General features: G+C 41.9%; 2 protein-coding genes across 2 annotated transcripts; both read left to right on the plus strand.

Annotated features, from left to right (window-relative positions):
• Positions 1–6,710: 6,710 nt before the first annotated feature.
• On the plus strand, positions 6,711–8,107 carry F5891DRAFT_986636 (uncharacterized protein; the record flags this gene model as incomplete). Its single annotated transcript, XM_041377802.1, has 7 exons — positions 6,711–6,786; positions 7,057–7,068; positions 7,129–7,234; positions 7,387–7,412; positions 7,538–7,555; positions 7,619–7,857; positions 7,913–8,107. The coding sequence occupies 7 exons, from the start codon at positions 6,711–6,713 to the stop codon at positions 8,105–8,107; spliced, it is 672 nt and encodes a 223-aa protein (XP_041218182.1).
• A 39-nt stretch (positions 8,108–8,146) lies between these two features.
• F5891DRAFT_907006 (uncharacterized protein) lies at positions 8,147–8,479 on the plus strand (the record flags this gene model as incomplete). The annotated part of the gene is made up of 1 exon (XM_041373561.1): positions 8,147–8,479. A coding segment is annotated over one exon (333 nt), but the record flags the coding sequence as incomplete, so codon positions are not given.
• Positions 8,480–18,046: the final 9,567 nt, after the last annotated feature.

The following is an 18,046-nucleotide window of genomic DNA, read 5'->3' on the forward strand; positions in this document are numbered from 1 at the left end:
CATGTGAGTCCAGAAGTATATCTAGATGTACTGAGAAAGCTCACCTGTGATTCCCATGTAAATACTCTTATTATAGGTGATAGTAGATAGGTCTTGCACCTCTAGGGTGAGGCAAATTCAGTGGATCACTGCCTCCTTTAATATCTCCCGGATAAAGAGGAACTTTACATGGCAACGGGACTATAGGACTGGATGCTGCTGGCATATCAGCAAATAATGTGATGTGTTCCCAGCATCAGCTAAAAATATCCAAAACTTCAAGCACCTGGGTTGCCCAATAAGTAAGGCTATGTATGGACTGGCAAAATTCGCTGAATCCAAATTCAACAAATCAATATTTGGTGTCATGTGACACACAAAGGGCGATCCCGGATTCCTTGCCTCACATGTTATTACGAGTATGTTTTTTTTGTTTTTTTTTGGGATCATTGTTTATTGTCCATTGGGGCCATGCCCTATGGTAGACAAAACATACAAGTATTTTTACCATCATGAACTATTTACTTCTTTTGATTATTGTGTGATCATTGGTCCAGGCACAAGCAAGGACAGTCAAGGCCATCTGAAGGTGATAATGGGTGTGGGTGTGGAGCTTAGTCATATGCTGCCAGGGGTATGTCTCTGGTCGTAATCTTCAGCACAATAGCAAGTGTAGTCAGTGTATCCATCAATGTATGTATCTCTATTTCTGTGGAAGTGGTGCACTGTGCATTTGGGATAGTGGTTAAGCTTGATACCAGCAGCTGGCCTGGTATGGCATTCCTCGCATGCTGGGTGATTCTGGATCCCTGGGCATCTGCTTTCCATTGTTTCTGGTTTGTGGTTGACCACAGGCACTTGCGGTTGTGGGGTCACCTCCAGGTCGGGAGGGTGATTAACTTGAGTGGGAGTCCGAGTCAGTGAGGTGGCAGTTGCAATGGCTGGGTTCGAGTCTGGTGTGGTGTCTTCTTCACCTCTGCACCATTGGCATTCAAGTTAACTTCTGACTCCTCTGTGTTGTCAAGTTGAACTTTCATCTTCTCTGTGCCCTTACTTTTTCTCTCCCTGTTAGCATGTTTCAGGGCCATGGCAGTCTTCATTTCATGGAAGAAGGCATTACATGTAGCTCTGCCATCAAGGAGATTGATGAGGAATTGGAATAAGGCTTCTTTTGCAGGAGCTATCTTAGATTTTGCTGCATGTTTTGAGATGAGTTGAAGAACACATTTTATAATGAAGCCATGGAACTCGGGCTTGAGTTTGATCCAATCAATTAGTCCATCAGGACTTTTGGTAGCTAGAACAATGTTTGCCAACAAGGAGTCGATGTCTATAAAGAGGTTGGCCTCAATTGTCTCCATGAGGGAGTGGGTGGTAATGGTCTCATTAGGACCAGGTATTACAAGAGATGGTAATGCAGGATCATTAATCATGAGAGCAGACAGGAGTTTGCCTGCTTGAAAAAGCATGGGAAAAGTCTGACCAGGTGGTGGTCAAAGAGAAAGGCATGCCACAAGTCTATGTGATGATGGCTAGATATACTCGCAGAGATACATACTCTTTCAGATCCAGAACTAGATCCATCACTATGTCTCTCAGTGATATGTACTTCTGTTGAATCTACTTGTTCCCGCCAATCCCAAGGATCTGTCAACATTCAAGGCTCAACATTAGAAAGAACAAGGAAAATCCCTGCACATTGGATGATAGATGAAGAAAGGGCCTTGATTGATTATTTCTCCAGTAACAAATCTGGGGCTGGTGATGGTCTAAGCTTCAAAATGACCACTTTCAAGGAGCTGCTGAACACATCAAGAAGACCTTCACCCATCAGCATGGCGGAGAAAAGACCACTGATTCCTGCAAGACGAAGTGGGGCAATGTATGTTTGAACAGAATCTAATACTTTCTATTTATTTCTAATATTATATATCTGTAGCTAAAGTCAGCTTATGGTGTTGTTGTCAACATCAAGAAGACATCCAGCTTTTCATGAAGTGATGAACATGGCGCTGGAATTACAGATGAGCATGGAGATACTTGGGATAGATATGCCAAGGTATGTAGTACTACTACAGTATATCAAACAAATAGTCTGCTGATTTTCTTTAACCTTAGGGCCATCCTGGTGCAGCACCATACAAGACTAAAGGGTTCCTGCACTTCAATGCTCTTGACCAGATGATTCCTTAGGAGCTGATCTCTGCCAAGGGAAAGTATACTACCCGTCAGCCAAAGGCCAGGACTCAGGCTGTTCCTGGTCCTTCCCCATCAGAGTCGTCCTCTTTCTGCAATGGAGTCTCCTAGTGGGTACTGGCCTATACCTCCCCAACCATCCACTCCCACTGCTGCATCTGGAATGGAGCCTATGCACTAGCATGCCCTTCCCCCACCATCTACTTCTACCGGCTCCTCCACCAGCGCCGGTGACAGGACCAGATGTCAGTCTTTTGTCACCATCCTCCTCCTCAACTGTACCATTGTACTATGCTACTACAAGCAACTTAGGCTCAGGGCTGACCAGTATCAGCCGGAGCAAGCGCAAATCCAGTGCGCTCAGTGAAGGAGACAAATCCTGCTCTAAGCAGAACCGGCCTCCCTCAGTAACTGTAACAGCCTAGCAGGAGGGTAGTGCAGCACTTACATCAATTGCAGGGAGTCTTCCTCAAATCATTTGAGGGTTGACCATTTCTTTATCTGATCATCCTCCTGCCACTGACCTTGGGCATGCAGTCAGTCTGCTTACTCAGACAGATGGTTTGACTGCAGATGATGTCATGATCCTCATGGACTACTTATCATCAAACTTGAATGAGGCGGTAGTATTTTCCAATATTAGTAGTGCAGAATACAGGGCCTTATGGGTGCAAAGGAAGCTCTCTAGCCTTCGTGCAACCAATTTGTAGAATAGTAGCATCTACTTTTACTTTTCAAGACTTATGTTGCTCACTCTTTGTTTGTATCCCACCTAAACACATGCTGATAAATCAAGAACCCATGTATTATCCTACTCAATTGTCCCCTTGAGTACAAGAAGGGTGAGCACCAGACCAACATGAAATAACTTACTTTGGTGTTGCATCTCTACTTTGAACCAATTTGTGTGATCGACCGCGTTTTTTTTTGCATTCTTGTGGGTTGGACTTGGAGAGCCATCGTGAATTGTCCAAATCACTTGAGGAATCAGAATTTTCAGATTGAGAAAGACTGGGGGATTGCTTGCGATGCACCATAGTGGTTAGAGTTACAAAGTTGCATAGGGCATTACGTGTTATCATACATGTTTTATTTGATTCTGTTGACATGTTATCATCATATTGAGGTGCAACAAGAAATACATTTAATTGTACAATTACAAAGTACTTATCATATACAGACTGCAAAATAACAAATGCAATAGCAAAAAGGCACAGCAAAGAAAAATAACCTAAGTTAAGTCAGCTTTAACAGGAGCAGGCACAGCTTGCAGGATAAGACTGGCAATGGAATCCTTATCTTGCATGTCCCTGAAATGGTGATGGTGGTGGGGCGGCCAAGTAGTACTGCTGTTGAATTTGAGTTTGCGTGGCGGAGGATTTGTGCGGACTCCCAACAAGCACACTGGCTTCACTTTGATGGAGTTATTTCTGTAAATCAAAATTTGTCAGCGTGATGATCCAGTAAATATAAGAAAAACTCACCCGGAACTCTGGGACGTGATCTTGAGGCATCCGAGATCTTCTGTGATCTTGACAGTATCGGTGTTAAGACCATGCACAAAGGGTAGGACTGATTCTGAGGGGCTTGGCTTCAGCTCATGCACTGCGCCCCTTACCCGAGTATGTGCCCTTAATTTCAGATTGGTGTCCGAGGAAAGTCCGAAGACGTCCGAAGGACATCCAAAGGCGCGGGAAACTTCGGAAGGACTTTCTGGATGGGTGCAAGTAACTTCCGGATGAGTGCGGGAAAGTTCCGGAGGAACTTCCGGAAATTACGATGAGGTTTTGTCCTGATACGGATATGTATAATGGCTACTTGGGACTTGTCCTGAGTAGAAGTAAACAGAGGAAAGGCTGCAAGGACAAAGTCCGAAGCAGAATAGGTCCGGAGGACCGCAGGAAAGATCCGGATGAACTTCCGGAAACTACGGAGGATCGGATGAGCGGATGAGCGGAGTATCGGATAAGCAGAGCTCCAGCCTAGGGAGAAACTCCCTAGGCCTGAGATGGATAACAACTAAGTTGGAAGACTAGAACTGATATGAGGACTTAGAGTGAAGACTAGTGCGAGGACTAATATGATATTCAGACTGAGGTACTACAAGACATATACACGAGTTTATATACTAAGAGAAATAACGGAAGGATCAATAAGCAGAGTCTGAGGCTATGTATGAAGCATATGCAAAGGTTAACAAATGCGAGTTGGAAATGAACATAGGTTAATGGATCAGTAAGCATACCGGTAATAGATATAACCGAAACAGCGGAATAGAGGAAATACCAAATAGGCTGTGTATAACATTATAAGAACAGGAAATGAATTAGGAAGCTTATCTATATTGGATTGGAAGCGGATCTATACATCGGATCGGACCGGATCGGATATGGTCCGGATGAGATGCGTGGATATCTAGGATGTGGCATTAGGGCGATGGGACAAGGATGAATGATGCAGGCTAGCTGCGCAGGATAAGGGATCTGGACGTGGACATGCAGATGTGGATGTGCAGAGGTGCAGGGATCCGGATGGGTACTGGAGACATGGATAGCACATCCGAAGGTCCGGATGAGGCGTGGGAATATTATCGGATGTAAGTCTGGAATACGGGATATGACAATCGGCCGAGAACCTAGAAAGTTTAATGTTAGTGAATATGATGCGCAAGACCAACTCATATTTTGATTTTCTTGCTCTTGCGATAGGTCCTGTACATTGAGTTAGCAATCTATTTGTGAGAAGATCAGAACCAAAAGACACATCTTTTCCTTTTGTGATTGCCTGGTATCAATAACTCCACCTCGCTATTGGTATATTCCTCAATATGGACCATCTTGATGGGATCCATGAGCTAGATGATTAGTTTCTAAATCAAAGTCAGTAAGTAATATGAAAAGATCGAGATGACTCACCAATGGGCCCAGGTTCTCGGGCATAAACTTAATCTTGTAAGTCGGCCAACCGGTGTCTTGTTACTTAAGGGTCTTATATAGAAGTTGTGTATAATGACAACACAATTATACACAGTGAAGACTTCTTGTCACTCCTTAAGTCCATGGTCTCCGACTTTTCTACTTCATGGGAGGTAACGTGGTGAGTTCTTGGGAGGATTTAGTTTGTTGTCCTCTTCTTGTGTAGTCTTATATGAAGTGTTGTGGAATGTTCTGTGTTCTGGATAATTCGTTAGGTTTGTTTCAGCCTAGTAGGTCGTGTTTCAACCTATGAAAGTCTGTTTCAACTTTGTCGTCCTTAGATATGTGTCTCACTTTCCGTTGAAAGAGAGAGTCTTTTGTATACATGTAAAGCTTAAGGATGAGAGCTATTCAATGGTTATATAGTCAACCCCTGTAAGATATATATATATATAACCCAGAGTAGAATAACAATAACGAAAGTTATATAGTCAACCCCTATAAGGTAGTATATAACTTTAGAGTAGATAATGATATCTTAGATTACCTCAAGGCACTTATATTGGCCTGCACTTTAAGTCTTAGTGGTCTCACACGGTTTGAGATAAGAGTCAAGTGGGAGGATTGTATTTCATGGGTGAAAATGGGGTCCTTTTATACCTTTTGGGAACCCCCTTACTAAGCATGATTAATCAGATGGATTGGTAAGAATGTGGCTTACAAACCAGGTGATGAATCAGCTTATTACTAAGTACATTACAAATACAGTGTAATCTTACAAAGAAATTACAAACCATGACAAACCATGAGTGAATATGTTGAGTCATGTTAAATGTTGTTACAAAGCATGACCAATCATGACTAAACATGTTGAGTCAGCTTAAATAATGTTACAAACCAGAATATTTCCCAGTCACATGATGTGATGACAAATAAAATCTGGTGGCTGAAAGAAGCCAAATAAAAATAAACAGTCAGAAATAAATAGAGATACAAAACTTGGTGGCTAAAGGAAGCCAAATAACAATAAACAATGAGAAATAAACAGAAGGTCACATGCTTGATACAAATACAAGTTAAAAATAAGTTTGAAAAGTGAGAAATAAAATAGAAGACAATGAATCAAAGGAAAAATGGAGAAGTAACTCAGTGACAGAGGGCTAGACAGTCTCTCATATCTTCCTTATCACTCTCTATATATATCTGACATGGTATGAATCACATACCATGCATGACACTGGTTAGGAGATTCTCAATATCCATGACAATGACATTGTCATAGATAATGACCTGGTTGGTCCCATTAACGAGGATAGATTGGGTTGACATAGTAGTATATGATTATGAAAAAGATTAGTGGTATTGATAGGAAATGAATATGAGAAACATGTAGTCGTGTCTTTTTGCATCACCAGTATTTGCTGGCTGACTTCGAAAAGTCATGTGATGTTTGGAACCAAGATTTCAAACCAACAAACTACCAGAGACATTGACTATATACGCTTACTGACTTTTGGTATAGTCTTCCAATGTCCAAGTTGCTGTCTGCCCTCACTAACCCTAACCAAATACCGGAGATATTGACTATATACACCTGCCGACTTTTGGTACATTCTTCCAATGTCCAAGTTGCTATCTGCCCTCACTAACCCTGATGAACTACCAGAGATATTGACTATACACCCACTGACTTTTGGTACGTGTTTCTCAAGATGAGCTCCAGTCAAATCCTGACCCAGCTGAGATCTCTATCACAAGCCCCTCAACCTGCCGCGGCTGCTCCTCCAACAACTACTACATCATATCAATACCAAGCTTAGCCTGCATACACTTGCCAAGCTATGCAATCTGCATTTTCACCTCCAGAATCACAACACTCTTCCTCTACTACTTATACGTCTTATGCCTTGCTGTCCATCAATCAACTTAAATCTGAACCAGTCAACTCTGCATCTCTTTTATCGAGCGTGGGATGCATGTAAGTGATATCCTTACCTGCTCTGAGCTTCCAGCTCACTGACATCATTGTCTGAGATAGACAATGGCCACTGCCATGAAGCCCATCCCTGGCATGCTCAATGGACACTGTTTGCTCCAATGCAGCTCGCCCTGGTCATTCTCACCCGCTTACACCCACAAGATATGTGAGTCATTTCGTCTACCTATGTTGCATGGATTTTTGTTTCTTTTGATATCATACACATGTGCATCCGGACCTTTGCCTCCCGGTACCTATTATATTTCACTGTATTCTCTACAATATTGAATGTCAATTTCTAAATGAACGATGTTGCAGTGTGACTTGTGATTCAGAGACCGAAGGTCTATCTCCACCTTTAGCATCGAAGCCGCTTCCAATACTTACCTGTGGTGAATCATCTCATGACTCTTATCTTGCACAGGGACTAGAACTGTTGCATTCAAGTGAATCTATGGCAACTATAAAGGCCTCCAGAAATGCCCAGGTATGTCTATCCCCCTCCACATCCTCTATGTACTTATCTATATGGAAGACCTTGTCTGTCTAGGGTGCAGGAAGGTTTTCCTGTCCCAAAAGCGCTTGAGTGGTCACGAGGCCCAGTGTGAAGCCGACAAACTTCTAGATGCTGATGTCTACAAGAGTCAGTGTCACCTCGAGAAGGGGCATAAGAAGCATAGGAAGATGAGAGCTCGAGATGAGACCAGGTCTCCAGAACACAGGCAAAGGAACACCTCACCTGAAGCTGACATGCAGATGGACCTGGGTGATGACCATGTCAATACTGAGGTGATTTTTTTTAAATGTACTTGATTTGTATTATACTGATACAATAATTGTATAGTACGGTGATATTGCTGGACCCTTGGGATATATTCCAGAACTGGAACCTCCAGTGCCTACCCCAGACACACCTGCTGTTGTCTCTGCCCATTCTGGACAGCAAATACGGATGCCTGCGCGGTATATTGACTATATTCCAGGCTCATCAACTCATCTCACTCACATGCCCCCGATGAATCATCAGGAGCATGGATGACCCTCAAATCAACCTATCATCGAGGTCCAGCCTGAGCAACCACAGGCACCAGATAGTCCTGCCTCTGAAGACATCCCTCACCAGCCCCCCCTCATCCTATACCAAACATCCCCTGATGCGATGGGACTTTTCCATATATACCCTGCATGTCCCACCCTGATACCAAAGGGAGATGCAGGTCTTGACGCAGCTATTGACACTCCTACCTTGGATCATAACCTTGATCTTGAGAGTTCTCAGGTCATCACTGGTGTTCCTTCCCAAGAAATTGGGCCCAAGAATCTTTTTTCTCCTTTCAGTAGCCTGACAGCGGGGCTCCTCATGTGCTGGCAATACTCTGGGGTTAATTTCAAGTTGAATGCGGAGATGAATGATGATGTATGTGAGAAGAGGCTTATCAGTGCCTATCTCAAGGATTCAACTAACCCATTCCACACCGAAAATGGCTGGCGTGAGTCTACAGTCCAAATCTGCCTGCTGAAGGAGAAAATGAAGTGGGCATCAGAGGATGAAGCACCTGTGCTTGAGATACCTGGTGTCTACCACCACTCACTCACTGATGTCATTATGTCAGTCTTCCAGGATAGTGTCACCTCCACCTTTCACATGACACCCTTCCAACAGTAGGTGGAAGATGTCAGAGGAACACACTGTCAATGTCTATTCTGAGGCATACTTGTCCCCTGCTTTCTCAGAAGCTTATGAGGAGGTCAACTCTCTTCCTAGGGAACCTGATGATGACCTTGAATGCATTGTTGCCTCCCTCATGATGTAGTCGGACACTACACATCTTATGAACTTCAGTGACACTTCACTTTGGCCATTTTACTTGTTATTCAGCAATCAGTCTAGATACACCAGAGGGAAACTGACAGCATCTGCATGCCACCATGTGGCGTACATCCCATCTATAAGTCCTGTCTTATAACATGTCATCGGATACTTATCTTAACAGATCCCCAGTGACTTTCAAGACACCTATTTTAATATTTTCGCTGATGCATCCTCAACTGACGTCTATATGCATTGTAAGCGCAAGCTTATGCAGTCCATCTAGGCACTTCTCCTCGACGAGAAGTTTATGCATGCCTACAAATATGGTATTATCATTTGCTGCAGAAATGGGATCATATGGTGCGTATTTCCAGATTCTTCAGTTACTCCGCAGATTACCCTGAAAAGTAGGTTTCGTGATTGACCTTCATCAGATTGCAGTATCTAATTGAGTTCTACTATCAGGATCTTACTTGCATGTATAAAACTCCTTGGTGAATGCCCATGTCCATGGTGCCACATCAAGAAATCTGATATTCCTATGATGGGCATCAAACTCGATATGAAATGTCATGAGAGGACTCAGCAGACTGACAATGAACAACAATACCATCATGTTGAACAAGCACGAGCATTGATGTTTAAGCAGGGAGCTAGTATCAATAGTCAGTGTGTCCAGAATATCTTGAATGAAGAGTCTCTGGTCCCTACTCAGGTAAGTCATTCCTCATAAGATATTGGTTTTTAAGATGGATTTGTTAGTAGAATGCCTTCTCTGAGCGCCTCACAGAATACTTCTTCAATTTCTTTGTCTTATTCATAGTTGACATACTGCATGACTTCGAACTAGGGGTTTGGAAGGCTATATTTATTCATCTTATGTGTGTCCTTTTTGCGGCAGGTGGTGCTGCAGTTCAGGAGCTAAACTGGAGGTATGTACTTAGGGATTGTGGTCATACTTATGCTCATGCAGCTTTTTACAGATATCAAAGAGTACCTACACACCTGAAAATATTTGAATCATAAAGGCTACCAGGGATGCCAATAACATAATTGACAATATGGAGGTTGTGGGGTAAAATAACAACCTCAAAAAATGAGCAAGCTCAATAATCCTGTTCAACAAAAACTTGAGTCAACATACCTGAGCTGCAAGTGAGTAGTTCAAATATTTGTTGAAAAAGCCTTCCCCATGTCACACAGGCTTCTGAAACAAGTTAAATAAGGTGCCATCAACATAGAGGAACTCTCCCCCACCATTCTGAGTATGTTTCCCCTTCAAGCTACTGCTGTAACCTTTTTCATTCCTAGTGGATCAAAGTGGATCTTGTTGTCATGGTGCCTTAGGATGATGATCATAATATATTTGAAGCAGTTATACACCATTTTAATAGACACTCCCACTCATTCATCTAAATCCTCCATCATTGCAGCATTACCCTAGTGGCCTACCCCATTGAGGAAAACTGCGAGTTAGATTTTGATGAGGAGCTGTGGATTATGTGAGTTGTTGTAGAAAATTGGATGCGGCTCCAGATAGGCCACAAGATAGTCAAAGACGACAGATAGAACACAAAGCTTTTGGCAAAAATTTTCAGGAGCATACATCTTCCATTCTGGAAGGAGGTGCAGCTGTGGCACATGGGTAAGTTTAGATCTAGTATTCAGAATACAGCTCTTCTGTGCTTTATCATGCAGAGCATGGACTGCATCACTAAACTCTGTGAATGCTGGTGTGGCCATCTCTGGTCTATCAGATGAGAACTGAAATTATACATCAAGTGAGTGGAAAGTTGTAGCTGTGATGCCTGACATGAGTGAGTTCCAAGACATATCTAATGATATCAAAGAGATGAACATGCTGATAGACCTATTATCATCCAATGAGCTGTTTGAGTTGCTCTTGTTTTCAGAGTTAGGTTCTTTGAGGAGCTCATCAATTGTAGACTTCACAAGCTCCACATAATGAGCTATCACAAGATTGTCGTAAATATTTCTAAGGGCTTGAAATTGCTGTTTGTGACATGATAAGTGAGGCATGGTGGACTGATTTTATTAGTAATGTGTAAGCAACACAGAGATATAATGTGGAGTTTCAATAATATTATTATTGGATTTCTTACCTTTGCTTTGTGTTGGCATTTCTAAACTTTAAATACCACTATTACTTCAGAATAGGCAATAAGGTGATTCCAAAGCTCCATAAGCTAACAATAACTACATGCAACTGTTGGGAGGCTACCCTCAGGTCTCCAAAGTGGGGTCTTATATTTGAGCAGGCAGTGCATGTGACAAATGCACTTAATGCTGATCTGCAGGAGCCCAAATTGAACACAATCAAGGTATGAACTTAGCATTTTACTAGTCTAACAATGCTACTAACAATTGCTGCAGCCAAAATTAATATTAACTAAGACCTTTCAGGTGCTCAGAATCATTGTTTATTTGTATGCACTATGCTTTTTTGGACTTTTATTCATGTAATAGAATATAGATTGTTATTAATGTACCATATGACATATGTTTGTTCTTTGAAACTTATAAACCTATGGTGCTGATCTGGGTGGAATGACAGGCTATGAGCTTTTAGACTTTCTATATATCCAGCACTCACTTAAGGCACATCCATCCCTCACCTTATTATCATCCAAGGGTTCAACTGAGCAAGAAAGCATGAGCCTTGCTGACTACCTCTCACTGTAGGAAATCTTATTGCTTTAAGACTGCACTTACTAACACATGGGCCTATATTGATGAATCTGTTAAGACAATTGCATCTTCTAATGATAAGACTATTTGTCATGTCCAGCATGACTTATACATAGATCAATGGCTCTTGCGGCCAAAACACTCCAAATTAAATGCATAAAATGCATTCTGCTGGAAGAAAAATCAGACTGCAAACAAGAAAACAGTATTTTTTCATTTCTAATTCTTCTACACTGACTTGTTTCACACTACAGGTCCATCAGGGAAGGCAGTCTCATCAGACCTTATCCAGGAGAATTACACTGAGTATCATGAACTCTCTGATGATGTGAAAGCTAGCCTTTGAAGGAATATGAAGAGCATAAGGCCATAAAGATCAATGACATTAATGCAGACCCTCAAAGTCATTGAGAATGAGGTATGTGATCTATTTTATTTTATTTGAACAATATTAGCTAATAACAATTGTATAGTTAAATAGCTTAAGGTGCCAGATGAATGCAGAGATAATAATATATACAACTTATGGCTCCACTGATCTGCTACTCTATGGAATTGCCTATGTAACTGAAGGCATTCAAGATTTCATGAAGTCTATCATAAAATCAATAACCAAGACTTTGTTGCTAAGATAGAAGGTTTCACCATGAGTGGAATATGTGGTAACATTTTCCGCTGTACTTCATAAATATGCTACTAAATCTATTTAGGTGCAGCTAACAATAATCAACAATGTTGCTCTAAGATTCACAGCTCAATCTGACATGAAATCAATTAGAAGCTTTATGAGTTTTCTATTCACTCATCGACCATTCTATAGTCTCACTTATGTATTTCAGAGGAGGCCACTGGTGACCCAGATGTAAAGATGGAGTGGGCTTACTATTGGTATAACATTACCTAGTAATATTTTGTCATTTGTGAAGGATGGCCTGATGATATATTCTTTGAAAACCTTAGCAAAGTGTCTACCTCTGTACATCAGACCTCCATACCTCCGCAGCTAGCCTGCATCATTCATCCTTTGTCCTATCGCCCTAATGTCATATCCCGCATTCCGGACCAACATCCGATGATGTTCCCATGCCTCATCTGGACCTCCAGACCTCCTGTCTATGTCTCCAGACCCAATCCTCTATCCGACCGGATCCCTGTACTCCTGCATCTGATATTCACATCTCCAGATCTCTGGGTCTGACCTATGCTTCATATCCGAACCCAAACCTTAATTCATCGCTCATCCACTTATGGTAATCACCTGTCTCCGGACTTCCGAACATCCAGATCCAACCCACATCTATCTTTCGTGCCTTTTCCCTTTGTATGTTCCTACTCCAGTTAGACTATATCATTTTCCATACCTCATTTCATTTCCGCCTTTATTTTCCTCTGTTAGTCTGATTATTACACACATATAGTCCTCGCACTAGTCTTCACACTAAGTCCTCATATCAAGTCCTAGTCCTCCGACTTAGTCAATATCCATGTCAGGCCTAGGGAGGAATTCCCTAGGCCGGAGTTCCACTCCTCCACTCCTCCAAACCTTTGCTCCTCCACTCCTCTGTTCCTCCGCTCATCCAATCCTCCATTCCTCCGAGTTTCCGGAAGTTCCTCTGGAACTTTCCTGCGGTCCTCCGGACCTATTCTGCTTCGGACTTTGTCCTTGCAGCCTTTCCTCTGTTTGCTTCTACTCAGGACTTGTCCTGAGTAGCCATTACACATATCCGTACCAGGATGAAACCTCATGGTAATTTGCCTAAAAATGATGAAACAAAATCATAATGTTCTTGTAAATTTCCAACAGAGAAAACTGTAAACAAATTAAAATTTTGTGGTTTCAATGTCTTCATGATATATCAGGTGACAATTTTAGAATAATGTTCACCTTTGTCACAGAACAAAATACTATACAAATTAGAAGCAACATGGTGTATGATTTTTTTTGAAAAAGTATATCAGAAAAAATGAATGGAGAAATCAAAACTTTTTGTATGATGTGTTTCATGGAACAACACAGACAAAATCAGGACCACAGAACCATTTGAATTGTTCCAAACATTGTCAGAAAAGAAAATGAAAACAAGATTGTGACCTTCTGTCATGGTGAATATATTACTTTATCAATGGCAATACTGGGGACAAATTGAAAGCCAAATGTCTACATTTGTCTCATATTTAGACAAAACAAAAACAAAAAAGAAATTGAACAGAACAAATCATGAATGTGGTTTCCGATATCTCCACAGTTTGTGTGCAATACAAAATAAGGAAAAATTAAAATAAATATTAGGAACAGAGGGTGTGTGAATGATAAATGGTCCATTTACTGGTCAAATTTGCAACGTCTGATATCAATGTTCAATGTTCAATGTTCAATGTTCAAATTCAATGTCTGAGTCCAGTGTCAAATATACAAGTCCACTGTCTCATGTCCAAGTCCAATACCCAATGTCCAATGTCCAATATCCCAGTTCAATGTTCCGAATCAGATTTCAATGTGCAAGTCAAATGTCCAATGTCCGAGTGCAATGCCCAATTTCCGAGGTCAATGTCCAATATCCAAGTTCAATGCCCAATGTCCAAATCCAATGTCCAAGGTCAAGGTCCAATGTCCGAGTTCAATGTCCAATGTCCGAGTTCAATGCCCAATGTCCAAATCCAATGTCCGAGGTCAATGTCCAATGTCCAAGTTCAATGCCCAATGTCCCAATCCAATGTCCGAGGTCAATGTGTGATGTCCATTGGGCATTGAACTTGGACATTGGACATTGACCTCGGACATTGGATTTGGACATTGGGCATTGAACTCGGACATTGGACCTTGACCTTGGACATTGGATTTGGACATTGGGCATTGAACTTGGATATTGGACATTGACCTCGGAAATTGGGCATTGCACTCGGACATTGGACATTTGACTTGCACATTGAAATCTGATTCGGAACATTGAACTGGGATATTGGACATTGGACATTGGGTATTGGACTTGGACATGAGACAGTGGACTTGTATATTTGACACTGGACTCAGACATTGAATTTGAACATTGAACATTGAACATTGAACATTGATATCAGACGTTGCAAATTTGACCAGTAAATGGACCATTTATCATTCACACACCCTCTGTTCCTAATATTTATTTTAATTTTTCCTTATTTTGTATTGCACACAAACTGTGGAGATATCGGAAACCACATTCATGATTTGTTCTGTTCAATTTCTTTTTTGTTTTTCTTCCCCAATTTTGGCACTTTGATCAGTGTATTGGCGTGGTAGATGGTACCCACATTCAGGCTTTCATACCACCGGAAGAACACTTCCATATGCGCAACTGCAAGGGTTTTTTGTCACAAAACTGCCTCTTCATCTGCGACTTCAACTTCAACTTCCTGTATTTGCTTTGCGGATGAGACAGATCTATGTTTGATGCCGCTCTGTGGACAGATGCCCACATTAACAACCTACGAATCCCTGAAGGCCGATATTTTCTTGCAGATGCTGGCTTTTGGTCCTCAGACACTCTCCTCATCCCATATTGAGGTGTCCGTCGTCATTTGAAAGAGTGGCGACAGGCCAATGTGAAGTTAGTATCTATTAGTTCAAGCTGGCATCAATGTGGGCTAACTAGATTGCTACATAGGCCATGGAACATGGAGGAGCTATTCAATCACTGTCATTCAGTGCTTTGCAACGTGATTGAATGCATCTTCAGTGTTCTGAAGCATCAATGGGGCATCCTGCGACATGTCCCTGAGTATAGTATGAATATTCAAGCCTGGATCCCTGTAGCGCTATGCGCCCTACACAACTTCATTCAGAAATATCACCCTGATATTTGTGACCTTCAATCCAATGGTAACCTTCTTAAAATCACTCAGGACGTTGCATTAGGTGAATTTGGTGATGGACCTGCTGATGCGGCCAAACAAAGAAGAGCAGATCAGCAGCAGGATAGAATTGCAAGGATGATGTGGGTGGATTATATTGAGGAGCATAGACAGCGAGGACTTCCATTGCCAGGCCCAATGTAATACTACATGTTACTAGACTTTAGTTTGTGAAGGGTTTTCTCCAACCACGCAGCTCGCATTGTCTCTGAAAAGTTGGAAAAATCACTGCCTGTGCCTTGTCTCTTGCAATGTAGTCCGCAATTTCAAGAGTGTCATCAAGCATAAGGTTTGTATGTTCTGACAATAAGATGATAGCACGACCAAGGGCCCCATCCTGAGACGATGAAAATGAAGCAGAAGCTTGAGGAGACATTGTGAGGAATGTCTTAATGTAGCCAGTAAGCTCCTTCATTGTATCAGACCCGTCCTTCTGTGCCTGAGCATTTACAGACAGCGGCCAAGTACGTTTTCAAGAACTACTGCCCAAGTCTGATTCAACTCCATGCTTTCCACTGCAGCTAACACTTGTTAACACAGATGCGATGAGAAAGCTGAATGGTGTAGATGGTGCTATGGTGGAAGGATCAGCTGCTGATGCCGATGCCCTAGGGCCACCACTGCCACCCGCTTGTATGGTGATAATACCTTTGGTCACAAAGGTAAGCTGACCAAAAGTAAGAGTACCAGCAGGAGGAGCAGCCTCAGATTGATCACTGGTGGGCACTGGTGCTGATGAGCTGGATGTTGTAGGGACATTTGGAATGCAATAGATGTGCGTTCCTTTCGAAATCTTAGGCATCATCTGCTCAATGGCAGAGAAGTGTTCAAATCCCTTGGATTTGAACGATCTAGCTGCAGGGCACTGCTGAGAGTAATCATGTCATTAGTAGGGCATCAGAAAGTGCAGCAGCAGAGTACTCATACCTTGACATACTGATCCCAGACATCATCATTCTTTCTAACTATTCCAGCCCCAAACTTGTCACTCCACGTAAATTCTGACGTATTCTTGATATCTAAGATGGTGTTATAGGCTGATTTGAGCTACAAAGCATGGATCCTTTGAGTATAGAAATATAATCATAAATTATAATCATGATGTACTGATTGCCACTTGTTTCTACAAGCATCAGATGTCTTCTCTGCACCAGATGCATTTGAAAACCTCTCCATCAACAAGCTTGCAGCTGCCTTGAATGTTTCTTCCTTAGAATTTCCATCACCACTTGCAGAGAACTCAGACAACAGAAATTCTATGAGGGCACCTTCTTCTTCTAATGTCCAGATAGCGGCAGGCTTTCTTTTCTTCTTCTTGGGCAGTTCCACTGGATTAATCGTACCACAAGAATGAAGGGAGTGAGTGGATTTATCACTAGTACTATTGCTCGACATAACAGATGGCATGGTGGTCATGGTGAGTAAGCAAGGTGGCACTGTGGGAACATGTGATTCAGGTTCTCCATGACCAACTCAGTTCAATTTGAATTTGTTTATTCGCTGTCCAGACTGAGCCTTAGATACCTCACAGAGCCTTCATACATCCCTCAAAACACTATTTACACTCACCCGAAGGCCCTACAGGCCTTCATCAGTGCTAAAATGCAGTTTTTGAAGGCATGTTTCAATTTTTGACGATGAAAAATTCAAACTTCAGAATTGTGTCTACTTGTTCAATAGGTCATGTTCTGTCTGCATATGAAACCAAGTCTATTACACTACTTTACATTGAAAACAATGGAGTTTTGAAGTTACAGTAGCCTATTTGTGTTGAATATGTTTGACATGCCGAAAAAGGTATGTGCACACTGTAGAGACGAGCTGAGAGGCTCTTGAAGGAAGTAGTTTCAAAGGAAGATTGAGTAGACTCAAGTTAGGGAATCTAGTACAAAGTGACTGACTACTTATACTAAGTGGAAAGGGTTGAGGGTTGGTTACTGTACTGTAGGTAAGGGTAAAGGGGAAACAAAAAGAATATAGGTATGTTAGCAACACAGCCTAATTAGTGGTGTATGGTCAACTATGAAATGAGACTGAGAAATGTTGGAATAAATCAACAGTAAGAATATAATGTGCAGAGACATGAGTCAAGATGAGTTAGCAGGATAGGAAAGAAAAGCCATATTGGTGGCATGAGTCAAAGTGCGAAGACATGTGCACATATTGGTACAAAATCTGTAGGAGAGTCAAAGAAAAGGAGGAGATGAGGGGTGGGAACAGTCCTAAGGATCCAGTCAACAGATATCTGGTAGAGGAGAATGAGCTGGTATGGGGTGAGGATGAGAATGAAGGGAAAATGATAGGGGGCCATGCAACTGATGTTACTTGTAACAAGGTCTGAGAACAATAGTAGTATGTGTGAAAAAATGAGCAGGGTAGGCAGAGAGAGCTCCATGTTGATAAGAGGAAGGTGCAGGAGGATGGTGTGGACACAGAATAAGCAGCCTGAGGACAGACTCAATATGACAGGTGCAGCAGAGAACCTTGGCCACAGTGTTGACACAGAGTGGCATGCAGGAGGGGCTCAATATTGATATTGAGAAGAATGGAAGACAGAGGCTCAAC

This window comes from Suillus fuscotomentosus (assembly GCF_016647785.1).
Source record: "Suillus fuscotomentosus strain FC203 chromosome Unknown F5891scaffold_125, whole genome shotgun sequence".
Lineage (NCBI taxonomy): Eukaryota > Fungi > Basidiomycota > Agaricomycetes > Boletales > Suillaceae > Suillus > Suillus fuscotomentosus.